Source organism: Selaginella moellendorffii, unplaced genomic scaffold (genome assembly GCF_000143415.4).
Source record: "Selaginella moellendorffii unplaced genomic scaffold, v1.0 SELMOscaffold_0, whole genome shotgun sequence".
NCBI lineage: Eukaryota > Viridiplantae > Streptophyta > Lycopodiopsida > Selaginellales > Selaginellaceae > Selaginella > Selaginella moellendorffii.
Window position 1 is genome coordinate 2,729,808 of NW_003314261.1, and position 14,885 is coordinate 2,744,692.

Below are 14,885 nucleotides of genomic sequence, written 5' to 3' on the forward strand. Positions count from 1 at the left end.
CTTCATTATCATTGCACAAATCTCAACTCTCAACACTATAAACTTTGCAAATTGCTTGAGATGCTCAGCAGCTGATGTCATGGTCACTAAAAAATGTTAGTCACTTGCTCCAAATATGACATGGTTAATAAATTTCTTCCATAGCATAAGAAAAGAGGGAAATCTCCATCTTCTCTCTTTTTTCTCTTTAAATGTATAAGTCATACATGCTTACTATTTCCGTTATCCCTGTTTGGCACACTAAAATGTGGCAAAATTGTGCTTGATATTAAGAGAACTCTCCCATTAAAAGTAAAGGCTTGACATTTTGTTGAACATACTATCATTGAGTATAGACAACCCTTGGAAGTGTCAATGGCAGTAAGTCCTCATCCTCTTAAGAGGCTTAAGCAATTTAAAGCATTTAAATAGCTAAAGCCTAAGGAGCTACAATGACAGCAAATCCTCATCCTCGAGGCTTAAGCAACTTAAAGCATTTAAATAGCTCAAGCCTAAGGAGCTGTGGAAGGAGAGATTTTCTAGAGTTTTCATAGTGGCTGGAGTAGCAGTAGCAGCAAAAACAATCACCATTGTTTCATCCACCAGAGCTCTATTTTTGATAAATCATAATAATAAGAACAATAGAGAGAGAAGGGGAGAAGATTCAACTTCAAGATTATTGTAGTTGAGGTTGTGGTCAAGCAATAACTATATGCAAATTGATTGTTGGTGTGATATGCTCTACTAAGAAAGTTGTGCCTTGGATGCAATTGTGCTCTTAGCCATTCTCAGCACTCCAAACACTCTATGGAAAATCCAAACAAAGAAATTAATGTATGGAATACAAAAAGCTGTGTATATCCAATTAGTCTAAAAATTTTATTTTATATATAGGAGTAAATGGTTTGAATTGAAACCAACTTGACAGTTATCAAAATTTCACTATACTAATAATAGTATATAATATTGTAACTGTATCTATGAACTTTATATCATCACTTCTTCTCATAAAGATAAAAGGTAATTAGGGTTTTCTTGTTGATGGACGAATATAAAAAAAAGACATTATAGGTGGTGCATCTACTTTTTTATCTTTTTATATGTTTCAATTGTTGCATATGTACAATATTTGGAGGATCATTTTATTAAATGTTATGCTAAACACTATAAACTTGCAATCTAACTTGCTACAATACTTGATATACTCATTTTTTTTGATAAATAGTTCTTTAAACAAACCAAACTATGTACAATAAAATTAAGAAAATAAACCAACACTCCACTTTGTGTTCCTTGTATGGATAATGATGAAAGTCATAGTGTTGTTGTTGTTCTACTTGTATATTTAACAAATTTTACTTGAACCAATGGAAAACTCCTCATCAGATATTGATCCTAGAACTTAATATTGATAACTTTTGACCTCACCTCTATTGGTAATATAGGATTACAATCATATATAAATTTATATTGTGAAGCACTAATGGAAGTTTACATCTTTATAATATATGTATATCAGAGAGATGATATATAACCATCTTAATCCAAATATTGAAAGTTCATATACTTTGTGATCATCCCCTTATTCTATAGTTATATTTAGTATTCATTTTACCTTTTTTAAAAATATCATAAATAAATCCCAATTTATTCTGCCTTTTATAAAAATAATTAGATTCATACTATAAGCTAGCTTTTAATTTATCTTAGATATAATTATAAAGGTTTTATGAAGATTGGAGTTATACCAATTTTTTGCACATTACTACATATAAAAGTGTGAAACTCCCATGGAATTATTGACTTATATAGTATAGTAAACATGATAACATGAGAACCACAAGCCATAACATTATCATCAATTTATGAAATCTTGATGAATTAAATTAACTTTACCTTTAACCACCGTGAAAATGAAGGACTTCAAAACCTAAATATAGCAAATTGCTACCATTCACAAAAAAATCAACACAAAAACATTTGCATTAACACAATCAAAACGTTAAAAGTAACAATGTGTGGCTTTTTATAACACAAGAACAAGCGAAAATAGGAAATGCAATAGACATTAATAGGAAGAACATATCTGAATGACAAAACACTACCTGTCAATAAATAATAGATTAGGGCGAAACTAAAACTCATGAAGCGATGTGACGACCGAGGGGCGTGATGGCGGCGGTGCCTGCCAAGGGGAGGCGTCGGATCATTCGACTGGGCGTCGAGCACAACAAGAGGATGATTTTCCTCGCGTTGCCGGAAAGCTGGAGCATTCTAGATCTCATGAAGCGCTTGCATCCCCTCACGGGCGTGCCGCGGCGTCTCCAGAAGCTGATTTTCAGGGGTAGTGTCTTCTTTCTTCTCGTCTTGAATCTGTCGGGGGTTTATGCGAATTAGGGGGCGTGTTCACGATGGATCGCCCAGTGTCGCTGGAGCAAGCTGGATTCTTCGATGGATGCAGAATGATCCTGGTGGTGAAGGACTGGACAAACGCGTGATTCTTTCCGTTTCAAGGCATCGGGGCATTTGTTTTTTCGGCGATGCCTGTGAAGTCGAAGGTATCTATTCTCTCACTTTTCTTTGTTTTTTTTTTTTTCCTTCCTCTGGAGACTTGATTTCTTTTTCTTTTGCTCCCCGCAGGCTGAGAAAAGTGGCTCCATACGAGGTACGCCATTGCTTTAGCCAGCAAAGATTTTCCTTTTCTCACGTTTTGGTGAAACAGAGGTATCCCATGCTTGGAACCAGGTCTGGTTTGAGTTTTTTCGAAGCTAGCTGTTCAATATTTCGATCAATTTCTCTTTGCTTTTTTTTTCACTAAGAAAAGCTGCTTTGTGTGCATGGGAAAGCGGCTTATAGATTTGCATCTGAGTTACCTCCGAGAGCACTACACCAAGCTGGTACAAGAATGCAAGCACCTCGCAGATGCCAAGCGCCTCCACGCACAGATCATAGACGATGGGCTCGGGGACGACGTGTTTCTCGCGAACCATTTGGTCACCATGTATGGGAAGTGCGGGAGCAGTGACGATGCAGCCAGTGTTTTCAGCACGACCTCTCGTCGCAGCATCAGCTGCTGGAACAGGACAATCCAGGCCTTTTGTAGATGCGGGGAAACGCAGCGAGCTCGACATTTGTTCGACAAGCTGCCGCGGTTCACGACAGTCGCTTGCGTTATACTCATCAGCGGATACGCCCAGAAGAGGCAGCTGCAGGAGGCCAGAGCTATCTTCGACTCGATGAAGGTGGTGGACTCGGTTGCTTGCACAGCTCTCATGGGGGCTTACGGCAGCAATGGGAATCTGGAGCAGGCCAGGGAGATGTTTGATCGGGATCCAAAGCACGACTTGGTGTCCTGGAACGCGATGGTCGACGTTCTCTCCCGGAACGGGCATCTGAAAGAAGCTCGCCAGATGCTAGACAGGATGCCAGTGCACGACGTGATCTCGTGGACGGTCATGGTGACGGGGTATGCCCAAGCCGGGCATCTCCGGGAGGCGAAAGAGCTTTATGACAGGGTCGCGGAGAAGAATGTGGTGACCACCAACGTTATGGTAACAGCCTATGCCCAGCGTGGGGACATGGAAGCCGCGAAGTTTATCTTTGATGGCATGGAGGAGAAGAGCGAGGTGACTTGGAACGCTATCCTGGAGGGGTATTCGCAGAAGGGAGATTGCGAGGAGGCTATGGATATTTTCAAGCTGATTCCCGTCAAGGATGTGGTGCTGTGGACGACCTTGTTCATGGCCTTTGTGCACAAGGGAGACTTGCGTCGAGCCGACGAGATTTTCACGAAGATGCCCGAGCACGACGTTCCGTCCTGGAACGCTCTCCTCGCGGCATACGCGCAGAAGGGACGGGTGGACGAAGCTCACAGCTTGTTTAGCCGGATGGTCTTTAAAGATCTCATCACCTGGAGCGTGATGATCTTCGGGTATTCACAGCAGGGCGACGGGAGGAAAGGCGTGGAGCTTTTCAGGACTCTGGTTCTCGAGGGATTAGAGCCCGACCACGCATCGTTCACGGGACTTCTCTTCTCATGCAGCCATGCCGGCCAGTTCGAGGAGTGCTTCCAGCACTTCAAGTCGATCACTGGTGACTTTGGCCTGGCTCCCAACGAGGACCACTACAACATCTTTGCGGACATCCTCTCGAGATCAGCGCGGCTCGAGGAGGCCGAGGATCTCATCAAAACCATGCCGTTCGAGCCGGACGAAGTGGCTTGGAAGGCGCTGCTAAACGCTTGCAAGACAAACTCCGACTTGAAGAGGGGACAACGAGCTGCCGAGCAAGCAGTCGGGCTAGAGCCTCACAAGTCAGCATCCTACTTGTTGCTCTACAGCATCATCCACAATGCCCGCAGCAAAGTTTGCTCATCTCATCAGTGACGGCATCTTGTTAAGACTTCGCAACAGCGTTATAAAACTTACACTCAGCCTTCCCTTTTTTACCAAGAGTCAAGAGTCAACGCCCAAGACTCTAGTTTTGCGATGGCGCATTAGTCAAACTTCACAACATTTCACATTTGTTATAGGTGAGAGCTTAATATTTGAAGAGATTGAGCTCATTTACAATCACTTCAGGCATCGATCTTACCCTTGCACACAAAGTGCCACAAAACTGTTCCTAAATTATGCTCAGGAAACCTTGATTCGTAAATAGGTAATCTTGTTCCTAAGAAAATTTACCTGGAATCGTCCACAACACACTGGGTGACAAACTACGCCTCAACTTTGACGGCCTTCAAAAGCTGTTTTACTTTTTCATAGAATGATAAAACATTCATTTGAACTTCCATTCCTAGTGCCAGTGCTGTATGAGATGGCCCTACCTACCAAGACGCATCACCCTTGTGGGTCCATTTTTTTCAAATTGCATATTAGCCGTCCTTCCAATATCTTGATGTTCAGGTGGGATGGTAAAACATGATGCTTAAGACTGAGAAGGGATTCTTGAAGTGCGTGTCCATAGTTCTGAAAGATGAGAAGTAGACATTGTAGATAGCAATGCTGCTCAATGATGAATTAGCCAAGGAAGTGTTACATAAAGTTAGAAGTGCCATGCTTAACAAAAAACTTAGCTGTGAGAAAAAATTTCTGGGATTAGACTATTTACAAATAAAAAATATTTAAAATTTATAACATTTTTCATATGTTCTTTTTGTTACATATGAAAAAGACTTACAATATAAGTTCTATTTGGGTAAATTTTTATATGTTTAAACTTATTGGTAAAACTTTAACAGATTTATATTGTAAATCTAGCATATATTAATCATTTTCATACCATTTTTGCACATTAGCTAATAACATTTTTTTTAGTATTCTTCATTGTTATTATATAAAAATATTGTTTAGAAATTTGTATCCCCTTTTATATATGACATCAATAAAAATTATTATAGAGTTAAAAAAGTTCTTTAATACTCAAAGTAAAACTACATATTAACTGTGGCTAAAATCTGAAAATAAAATCACAAAATAAAACTTAATAGAAAATATATATTAATATATAAAAATATATTATCTACAAAGAAAAGAGACTAGGTATGTGGGAATAAGTAATTATAAAATAATTATTCAATTATACACTTTTAGACATTTAATACAATATAAAAACTGTAATTATAAAAAATTACCTTCTTATGGATTATGCTAGAACCTATATGAGTTTGAAGTTTACAATCATTGACTTCTTCTCTAGATTTATAAGGAAATTATCTTTTAGTAATTTGAAAATTATGAATTTGACTATAATATAATAATATAAAAATCAGTATATTGAAGAGTTTAATTTAATAGAGTTCTTAACACCAAATTAAATATTTTAAATATAAAGATCTTGTAGAGCTGAACTAAATAATTTTAAGTTTTTATACAGGCATTTATAATCCCAGAAATAAAGAAGGAATAATATTTTACTTTATTGGTTTAGTATTTAACTAAAATGATATCTCTAGTAGTATTATTTTTATTTTATAAAAAACATATAAGAATCTCAATAACTTATAAAAATTCCAAATATTCAAGTATTAATTAACAAGGTAAATGAAAATTATTGAAAGATTTATGTACTTAATTATAATTCTAGATAAGAACGTTTGAAGTTTTAGTGAATGAATATATTATTCATCATTTCTTGGATATGAGATTTTTAAAAAAATATTATAATATTATCATTTAATATCTCATTTTAAGTGATTGGGATATAGAAATAAGTATATTAATTGGGGTTTAGACCACTTTTTATATACAAGAATGGATGGATAAAATTTAGTCCCAAATGGACAGTCTATATACTATAGTACTATAATTAGTATATTACCTAGCCAAGGTAATACATGTATATACATATGTATATTTATAAACCTTACACCATCCTCTTCTTTTGAAGATGATAATAAGTTAAATGAAATATTTAGACATTTTGTTAAGTGATTATAAACTATTACAAGAATTTAAAAATCCAATAGAATCCTAATGTATTAGTTGCTACTTTGTGTGCAATTGCTAAATGCTCAAACCAACTATGAAACCATAACTTTGAACAAAAGCAAGAGATTTCAAAAACCACTATAGTCCATAAAATGCCATTGCAACAAATGATACATCCTAACTTCAAGTCTACTTGTGGATAATCCTTTGAACAACTATTAACTTAGACTTATGGCCTTTAGTTAATATCTAAGATCTGTGTTAACTCAGACTTATGACTTCTATCCTTGTTTAACACCACACATGGGAGATTACACTCACTCTATTTATCCTCCACATCCTCATTATCCCCTCCTAAAAGGAAAAAAAAGTTTTGAAACACTAGTTTTGTTTGGATTGATTATGCTTGTCTTCACTCTACTATCTATATTTAGCCTTATTTCACTATCGCATTCATTTGACTACTCTACATTAAAGTTGAATGTGCCATTTGGACTTACTATACTCTCACTCCACGATCTATGTCATTCATCCTCACTCTACCATTATATTCACTTGTCCTCACTCCATCATTGGGGCCAAACTCCTCCCCATTCCCTTTACCCCCTTCTCCAAAGAAATAAAGTTTAAAGTATCAAAGCAAAAAAGAGAAAATAAGAAAAATTAAGGAAAAACTATTATAGAAGAAGAAAAAAGTGGATAAAGAAGCATTAGAAAAGTAATTTGTAGTAGTTAGTAATGTAGAAATAAAGAAATCAAAAGAAGGACACGTGCTCAAAACTTAGAAAATAAAGAACTTCCTATTATAAAATATTTCGTCCACCACAATAAAAGTTAAATATTCACACCACTCAACCTTCTTAACATACAACTCAACATTTGAGATGGGAAAATTAATAGAAATGTCCACATTTTTAAAGGAATATATAAACTTTTTAGCAGTAACAATAATACAAAGGTTCTTAGTGGCACTCACAATTAAACATATGCATTCATGAAACTCTAACTAAAGTGACTCAATCCTTGGAATAGAGGAATACTCAACACCAAAACTGATCAAAAACTTTATTAAAGAAACAAAAACAAGATTCTCAACTTCATGTATATACTTAACATTCAAATTAGTATGAGGAGGATAAAAAACACTCAAATTAACACTAGATTGAGAATGAAAATCATAAAAATTAAACATGATTGATATGCTAGGAAAAGGAAATATTACAAAAGAGGAAGGAACATTAGGAAATGAGAAGGTGGCTTAAGCCAAAAAAGGTTGGGAAAGAGTAGAAGGTAAAAAAAAAAGATTAAATGGTAGATTAAAAAATTGACACCTATATTGTGAAATGTCCATTTCATCTTTAAAGCTATCTCTATAATAATTAAGCTCACTTTAGAATCCATTCAAGTTTATATATATTGTTTTCTCATAAATTTGATCCTCAAACATTCTCCAAGAATTGGACTACATCATCCATAATTCACCAATTAGTGTCATTGATCACACTTTATATCAACAGAAATGGTAGAACATTAAGAATAAGACAAGTTATGTAATAATGTCTTATGAAAGTTAGAGACACCAATACACCAAAGACAGGCACAACACTAAAAAAGTCGCATATTACAACACCAAAAGTTTGATCCAATGGCCACTAATAAAGTCACATATTACAACACCAAAAGTTTAATCCAATGGAACAACATTAGCAGCCTCAAGTGATATATTCCTTAATTGATGACAATGTGGCATAGTAGGAAAAGAGAATGTAATGAAGATCAAAAGAAAGAAATACAATGATAATTAAATTTCTAGATTTTGCAAAAAAGCTAATACAAATATAAATTTCCAAGAAGAATGAAGAAATAAGAACAAAAAGTAAGATTTTGACCACTAAAGCAAAGCATTGCCAAAATACTTTGCCTTTAGGGATAAATTACAGTGCCACTTTCCTCTACCAATGTGAGTGCTTGGGATATAAGAATAAATATATTAGTTAAAGTGTATACTCTTTCTTATATACAAGAATGGACAAACAAAATGGATGGTATATATATTATAGTATTATAATTAGTAAGTTAGGGTATATAAATACATATGTTTATTTACAAACATTATATCATATAATTTTAATATATATAATAAAATTTATTTTAATCTAAATTCTAGAAATACATGTTCTTTATTACATATATAGAGGATGTATCTTCATATGTAAAAAATTAAAAATTCTAATCTATATTTAAATTCTAGAAAGTTGTTAAAATTAAAATCCAATTAATAATATATAACATAAATAATGTTATAATATACATTATGAAAGAACTCAATAAAATCCAGCTATTTTATTAATACTTTTTAATTCTTACATTATATACATTATCTTATTATGTATATAAAAATCTCACTTTTCATCCATTTAAAACTATTATAATAGTAAAAATAAAATAAATAATATAAAAATTGTAATACTATTTTTTAAAAATATATTGATTAATTTATTTAGAATATAATGTTAAACAGCTAGTTTTTAATTGTAACATCACAAAAAAAAAAATACAAATTATTAGTTTTATTTTATAAAAATTAGAACATTATAAGTATTTTAATTAAATTAAAATTATTTTAAATTTTGTGTTAGATATTTTTTTTATAATTAAAATTAAAAACTTAATTAAAAGTATAAAATCTTATTCTTTGAAAATAAATTTTGAAACTTTAAATATATTTCATAAAGCCTCTCTCGCTCTTGAAAGCCTTGTCAGGCCCGGTTCTGGTTTTGAAGGACATGGACGGCCTGGTGTAGTAGCTCCAATCTTCGCAATTCGAATGGCTGGTACGTGTATCCATCAAAGTTTTATACAGCAGCCAAACATCAACCCCCTTCTCGTAAGAAAAAGTATAGCTACAATTGTCTTTTATTAAAAATTTGACAAAAACAATATGAAAATAAAAACACTTTAGAATAGGTTATATGAAAGATGTTAATCCTTAAATAAAATGTTGGTTGCATTTAAAAATTCACTAGAAATTAATATTATATTCTTAAACAAAAAATTTAGATTTGCCAACAAAAAAAATTAAATCTGTTAAAATTAAATTTATCTCATCCAAAATTTTCCTTCTATTTAAATAAATTGGTAAAATATAAATTACAACTATTTTGAAATTACACATCTTTTTCGTATTTTGTACTGTGAAAGATAAATCTACATTGTAGAATAGTATGCTGGAAAGAATCCATTAGTGAACCAAATGAAGCTTCTCAGCCATTAGGAATTAACATACCATATATGCATTGGGAACATCTGGCAAATGTGACAGGGAACGTAGAAGGAGAAACACTGGAGCCAGCAATCCTGTTCTTTCAGTGCAACACAAGTTCTCGATTGGGGAGGAAATCCATGGAGGACGAAGAAGAGGAAGAAGAAGTTTGTTTTGGATCTTGGGTACCGATTCCGAGCTCCTTCATCGTCGTCCGGACTCTGGCAACGCCGGCCCAGTCCCCGACCGCGGCATACAAGTTGGAGAGCAAGATGTAAGGTGCCGTTCGTCCGGGACTTAGTTTTGTGGCGACATCAGCAGCTCTCTCGCCGCGCTTCACGTCCTTGTGACGCACGCACGCATCCAGGAGCGTGATCCAGCCGATGGCATCCGGCTCGAACGGCATCGAGCAAAGCAGCTCCTCGGCATGGGTGACAAGCCCGGATCGTCCGAGATGGCTGGCCATGCACAGAAAGTGATCATAGACTGGAAGGATGCCAAAGTCGGAGGTCATGGACAGGAAGAAGGCGTGGACGCTCTTCGAGTTTCCAGTGTGGCAGCAAGCCGCTAGAACGCTGGTGAGAGTTATCCGGTTTGGATCCAGGCCATGAAGGAGCATCCGGTGGAAGAGCTCGAGGCCGAGCTTGGCGTGGCCGCTCTGGGCGTGGCCGGAGATTATAACGTTCCAGGCGGGAACTCCTCGGTGGTCGGGCATCTGGAGAAAGAGCTCCAGGGCGGTGGCAAGCTGCGCGTTCTGGGAGTAGACCGCGATCACTGCGCTCCAGCCAATGAGATCTCTCGAGGGCATTCGATCAAAGAGGTCCTTGGAGCCGCCCAAGTTGCCGCTATGCGAGAGCGCGACGAGCAGCGTGGTCCAGGAGACGACGTTCTTGGCGGGAATGTGCTGGAATAATCTCCGGGCTTGATCAAGATGCCCGGCCTGAGCATATGCCGCGAGCATCGTGTTCCAGGTAACCACGTCTCTCTCCAGCATTCCATCAAAGAGGGATTCTGTTTGCTCGAGGCTACCGTACCGGAGATGGGCCGTGAGGAGGAGATTGTACGCCAGCACGTCTGGGTGGCCCATCGCCTCTAGTACGGACCTCGCCTCGTCCAAATGCCCTAGATTGGCTAATGCGGTGATCATCACGGTCCAGGAGACGGCCGTGCGCGCAGGGATCTTCCGAAATATCGCCCTCGCGCGATCGATCTCGCCACAGGCTCCGTGCGCCGCGATGATCGATGTCCAGGAGATGACATTCTTGATCGGCAGAGCCGCGAAGAGGAGCTGGGATTGTTCTAGGTCCTCGGCGGCGGCGTAGGCCGCGATCATCACGTTCCAGGCCGCGGAGTCCCACTCCGGCAGGAGATCGAACAAGATCCTGGCGTCGCGCAGCCGATCGTTGTCCGCTAGCGCCGTGAGCATCGCAGTCCAGGCGACGAGGTCTTTCTCCGGCATTTGGTCGAAGAGGCTCGAGGCCTCGGCGATATTTCGGTCCTGCGCGTTGGCTGTGATCATCGCGGTCCAAGAAGCTGGGGTTCGTTGCCGCATCGTGTCGAAGATCTCTCGCGCCTGGGGGAGCTTGCCGTGACTCACATAGGCGGAAATCATCGCGGTGCCTGAGAAGGCATTGCCGCGCTGCCCGATCGAATCGAAGACCGCCTTGGCTTCCTCGAGGCATCCACAGCTTCCATACATCCGGATGAGGAGATTCTGGAGGAGGATGTCGCCGCCGAAGCCAGCATCGACGATCTGCTCGTGCAAGCGCCTGCCATGGCCGAGATTCTTGGAGCTGACGCACTGGCGAAGGAGCGTGACGAAGGATGTCCGTTGGTGGTAGCTGGCCCGCGAGATTTCGTTCTGGAGCGATCGAGGCAAGATCATACAGAAGAAATTCTTTTAATTCTTGTGTGTTTCTTGTGTAGCCCTAGCTATGGCGGAGGCGAGGGAGGCGAGGCGGCAGAGGATTCTTCGCCGCGGCGCTGATCGCTTGGCTTTCATTACGGGAGAATCCAAATCTCTGGTGCCGGGTGAGTGCCGTCCTTCTCTAGATCATGCTATTCCATTGGGTCCAGCTGAAGATCTTTCCTTTCTCGTCGTAGATGAGGAGAAAGAGAAGGATTTGACGAAGAAAGAGCTGGTCGAGGATAGACCAGCCAGCTCCTTGGATCGAAAACAAGAAATCGAGGAAGATTCTTTAAGCTCCCTGAACGATCAATCCGGTGATCAGCAGCAGCAAGAGCAAAACAAGGATCCTGGAAAGGAAAATGGTGGCAAAGGTTTGGAAGAACTCGATCTCACGCGAAGACCACCTAGCCAGGATCATCAGCCAGCAGCAGCAAACCCGTCTCCCACGCATTCCTCGCCAAAGTCCGGAGCACCATCGATCTCCCCATGGAAGGCACTCTCGTCATCGATCGAGTCCTCGAGGCTCGCTCGAGCAATCCTCGCGGTGGCCATCGCCGTGACGGTGGCATTCCAGAGCACGGCGGCCGAGTGTGGCGGTGGCAAACTGGACGACTACAACCTCTTCGCCGCTATCCAGCCGACGATGCTGCTCTTCACCACCAGCATCGCGCTCGTCGCCGCCCTGGCGCTGCTAAAATCCAAGAACACCACCACCACCACCACCACCACCACCACCACCACCAAGGAAACGCCGACGATACTTTCTTCGAGGCTTAAGAACAGTGGTGGCGTGAGAATCCCGGGGATGTGGGGCGACGCCATCGACGCTTTCCTGGCCGCCAGGAGGATCACGGCGGCGCTCTCGGCGGATCTGGGCATTTACGTGGTGGCGATGGTTTGCGCGATGGCTTGTGCCCGGCCATGGATTTGTCAATAGAATCCTGTTACGGCTATAATGGTATTATTAGATGCTCTCTTCTCTCTCTCTTAGCTTTCTCCAAGATCTCGGGCCTGGATTGGTCTCTTTTTGTTGAGGAAAAGAAGGAGAAATTCTCGATCGATTAGGTCGGGCAGATCAGATGGGCGGCGACGCCGCTACTCCTCCGCCACCGCCGCTGTGCCCGAGCAGCAGCAACATCAAATGGCACGCGGGGTGTGTGACCAAGATCCAGCGCAGCAATCTCCTCCGCCAAAAGGGCTGCATCGTCTGGTTCACGGGGCTGAGCGGCTCCGGCAAGAGCTCTGTGGCGTGCGCGCTCGAGACGCGGCTGGCGGCGCTGGGCAAGCTCGCCTACGTCCTCGACGGCGACAACGTCCGCCACGGCCTCAACAGCAACCTGGGCTTCTCCGCCGCCGACCGCGCCGAGAACATCCGCCGCGTGGGCGAGGTCGCCAAGCTCTTCGCCGACGCGGGGCTGGTCACCCTCGTCAGCCTCATCTCGCCGTATCGATCCCACCGCGACGCCGTGCGCTCCTCGGTCGGATCGCCCAGCTTCATCGAGGTGTTCATGGATGTCCCTCTCGAGGTATGCGAGCAGCGCGACTGCAAGGGGCTGTACAGGATGGCGCGGGCGGGCGTCATCAAGGGCTTCACGGGGATTGACGATCCTTACGAGCGCCCGCTCCGGCCGGAGATTTGCTTGAGAGCTTTCGATGCCGGGGATGGCTCCGCGGTCTCGCTCCACTCCATGGCGCAGACGGTGGTGGATTACTTGGCCCAGCACGGCTTCCTCTCCAGCTATGACTGCTCCGGGGACGCGGGAGCTCCCGCCGCCGCCGCGAATGGGAGCTGTTGACAGAGAGCGCCTGCTTTATCAGTGGGAGAATAAGTTGCAATGTCTACTCCTTGTAGACATGACGCACACAACTAACGATTGTTATTATGTTTCTAGTGAAAGATGTGGGGAAGATTCAGCCTTGCTTTGGCGAGGCTGACGATTCAAGTAAATAAAGAACGTTCCATTTTATCACTGACACTTTTTTGCCAGGCTGTGATCACCTCGCGGGAAAAGATACCGCATTGTGCAACAAGGGTGAGCTGCAAGAGATTTTTTGTTTCAAAAGTATTAGGTTTAGATTGAAACCTTCAAGAACTATTTTCATGAGTTTTTCTGATACTAATTATATAGATAGATAAATATAAGATCTTGTAGCTGGTCAAGGTTTGTGAAGATTAATTATCATACACTAACAATAGTGGCAGGGATTTCTAATGAAAATTTTATAAATGAATTTGGCAATTCCTTTAATATGATTACTAGGATTAATTTGATATTATTTGGAAGTTCCATTTGTGATTATTGATGCAGCATTAATTTGAATGCTTCTACTAAAGCTAAAATTTTAGACAGTATTAGTTTTTATCTTTAAAAAAGAATAGGAACAATACAAAGATGAGACAATTATGGCAAAGGGAAAACTGATGGTTCCCAAACCTAAGAATAGTCCATGTGAATTTTTAGTGTTACTTTTTACAAAATTTGCAAACTTACTTACATCACATTTAAATTGCTGTAGGGATTGGAAAGTGATGTGTATATGTATGCATTTGGATGAGTTCTCATAGGGTCCCACCACATCATCATGCCATATGGTAAATACACATTGGACTGCCAAATCAGAAAGGGTAAAGTGAGGGTTTTTTAACTCCTCAGAGTCACATTTACATGGCACATTCTTTTGTGAGCTCTTGGCTTCTCTTGAGCATATAGCAAGTAGCCAGGATTTTTACAGTATCATCTATTATAGTGTGAGGTTTTTTCTCACATTTATGGGTGTTGTAATGCATCATTGTGCATGTAGAGTGCAAGGATCAATTAGTGGTCACACATTGACATTGACTAGGATCATTGGAAGTTGGCCACAAATGCAAGTTTTTTCTTGTGGCTGTCTTCACCAGAATGTTGCAGTAAGGTATGTGATTTTTTTTCTCAATCCAGCCATCATGATTTCTCAAGGATTGAATGTAAACATGGTTTTTTCTCCAAAACATACATTGTATGTAAGCAACAATTTCTTTATTTGCGAGTTGTGAGTTATAGTGACCATATTTTTCCTATGTACATAGCATTATTTCTCACAATTGAAGTGAGTTTTTCTCTTGCACATGGCAATAAGCGTAACACTACATATGAATAATGATATCGAAAGCACATGCTCATGGTTATTATTTTCTTTTGAAATATAGATTCTATATGGCTCCATTGTGCTCTTTTGAGCAATGCATGGATACAAAGAAACGAACCAAACAATTTGCTAGCTTCATCAGGACATATGTAACAATCATGAAAATTACATTGACATA

General features: G+C 40.1%; 4 protein-coding genes across 4 annotated transcripts; 3 read left to right on the forward strand and 1 right to left on the reverse strand.

Annotated features, from left to right (window-relative positions):
• The first annotated feature begins 2,119 nt into the window (after window positions 1-2,119).
• On the forward strand, window positions 2,120-4,635 carry LOC9641759 (pentatricopeptide repeat-containing protein At4g02750). Its single transcript, XM_002960218.2, has 4 exons — window positions 2,120-2,323; window positions 2,377-2,537; window positions 2,620-2,644; window positions 2,702-4,635. Exon 4 carries the CDS (start codon window positions 2,817-2,819, stop codon window positions 4,362-4,364), a length of 1,548 nt encoding a protein of 515 aa, XP_002960264.1. The 5' UTR covers window positions 2,120-2,323; window positions 2,377-2,537; window positions 2,620-2,644; window positions 2,702-2,816; the 3' UTR covers window positions 4,365-4,635.
• Window positions 4,636-9,775: 5,140 nt separating this feature from the next.
• On the reverse strand, window positions 9,776-11,557 carry LOC9641760 (pentatricopeptide repeat-containing protein At4g02750). Its single transcript, XM_024670676.1, has one exon. It carries the CDS (start codon window positions 11,555-11,557, stop codon window positions 9,776-9,778), a length of 1,782 nt encoding a protein of 593 aa, XP_024526444.1.
• LOC112346504 (probable serine/threonine-protein kinase DDB_G0276181) lies at window positions 11,445-12,559 on the forward strand. Its single transcript, XM_024675579.1, has 3 exons — window positions 11,445-11,547; window positions 11,599-11,703; window positions 11,776-12,559. The coding sequence occupies exons 2-3, from the start codon at window positions 11,607-11,609 to the stop codon at window positions 12,516-12,518; spliced, it is 840 nt and encodes a 279-aa protein (XP_024531347.1). The 5' UTR covers window positions 11,445-11,547; window positions 11,599-11,606; the 3' UTR covers window positions 12,519-12,559.
• An 80-nt stretch (window positions 12,560-12,639) lies between these two features.
• On the forward strand, window positions 12,640-13,553 carry LOC9641761 (adenylyl-sulfate kinase 3). Its single transcript, XM_002960219.2, has one exon. It carries the CDS (start codon window positions 12,661-12,663, stop codon window positions 13,375-13,377), a length of 717 nt encoding a protein of 238 aa, XP_002960265.1. The 5' UTR covers window positions 12,640-12,660; the 3' UTR covers window positions 13,378-13,553.
• The last annotated feature ends 1,332 nt before the right edge of the window (window positions 13,554-14,885 follow it).

Coding starts and splice junctions, on each gene's coding strand:
- LOC9641759 (XM_002960218.2), top strand. CDS start 2,817: ATGGGAAAGCGGCTTATAGATTTGCATCTGAGTTACCTCCGAGAGCAC.
- LOC9641760 (XM_024670676.1), bottom strand. CDS start 11,557: ATGATCTTGCCTCGATCGCTCCAGAACGAAATCTCGCGGGCCAGCTAC.
- LOC112346504 (XM_024675579.1), top strand. CDS start 11,607: ATGGCGGAGGCGAGGGAGGCGAGGCGGCAGAGGATTCTTCGCCGCGGC. Junction 11,704..11,775: donor ATCCAAATCTCTGGTGCCGG/GTGAGTGCCGTC, acceptor TTCTCGTCGTAG/ATGAGGAGAAAGAGAAGGAT.
- LOC9641761 (XM_002960219.2), top strand. CDS start 12,661: ATGGGCGGCGACGCCGCTACTCCTCCGCCACCGCCGCTGTGCCCGAGC.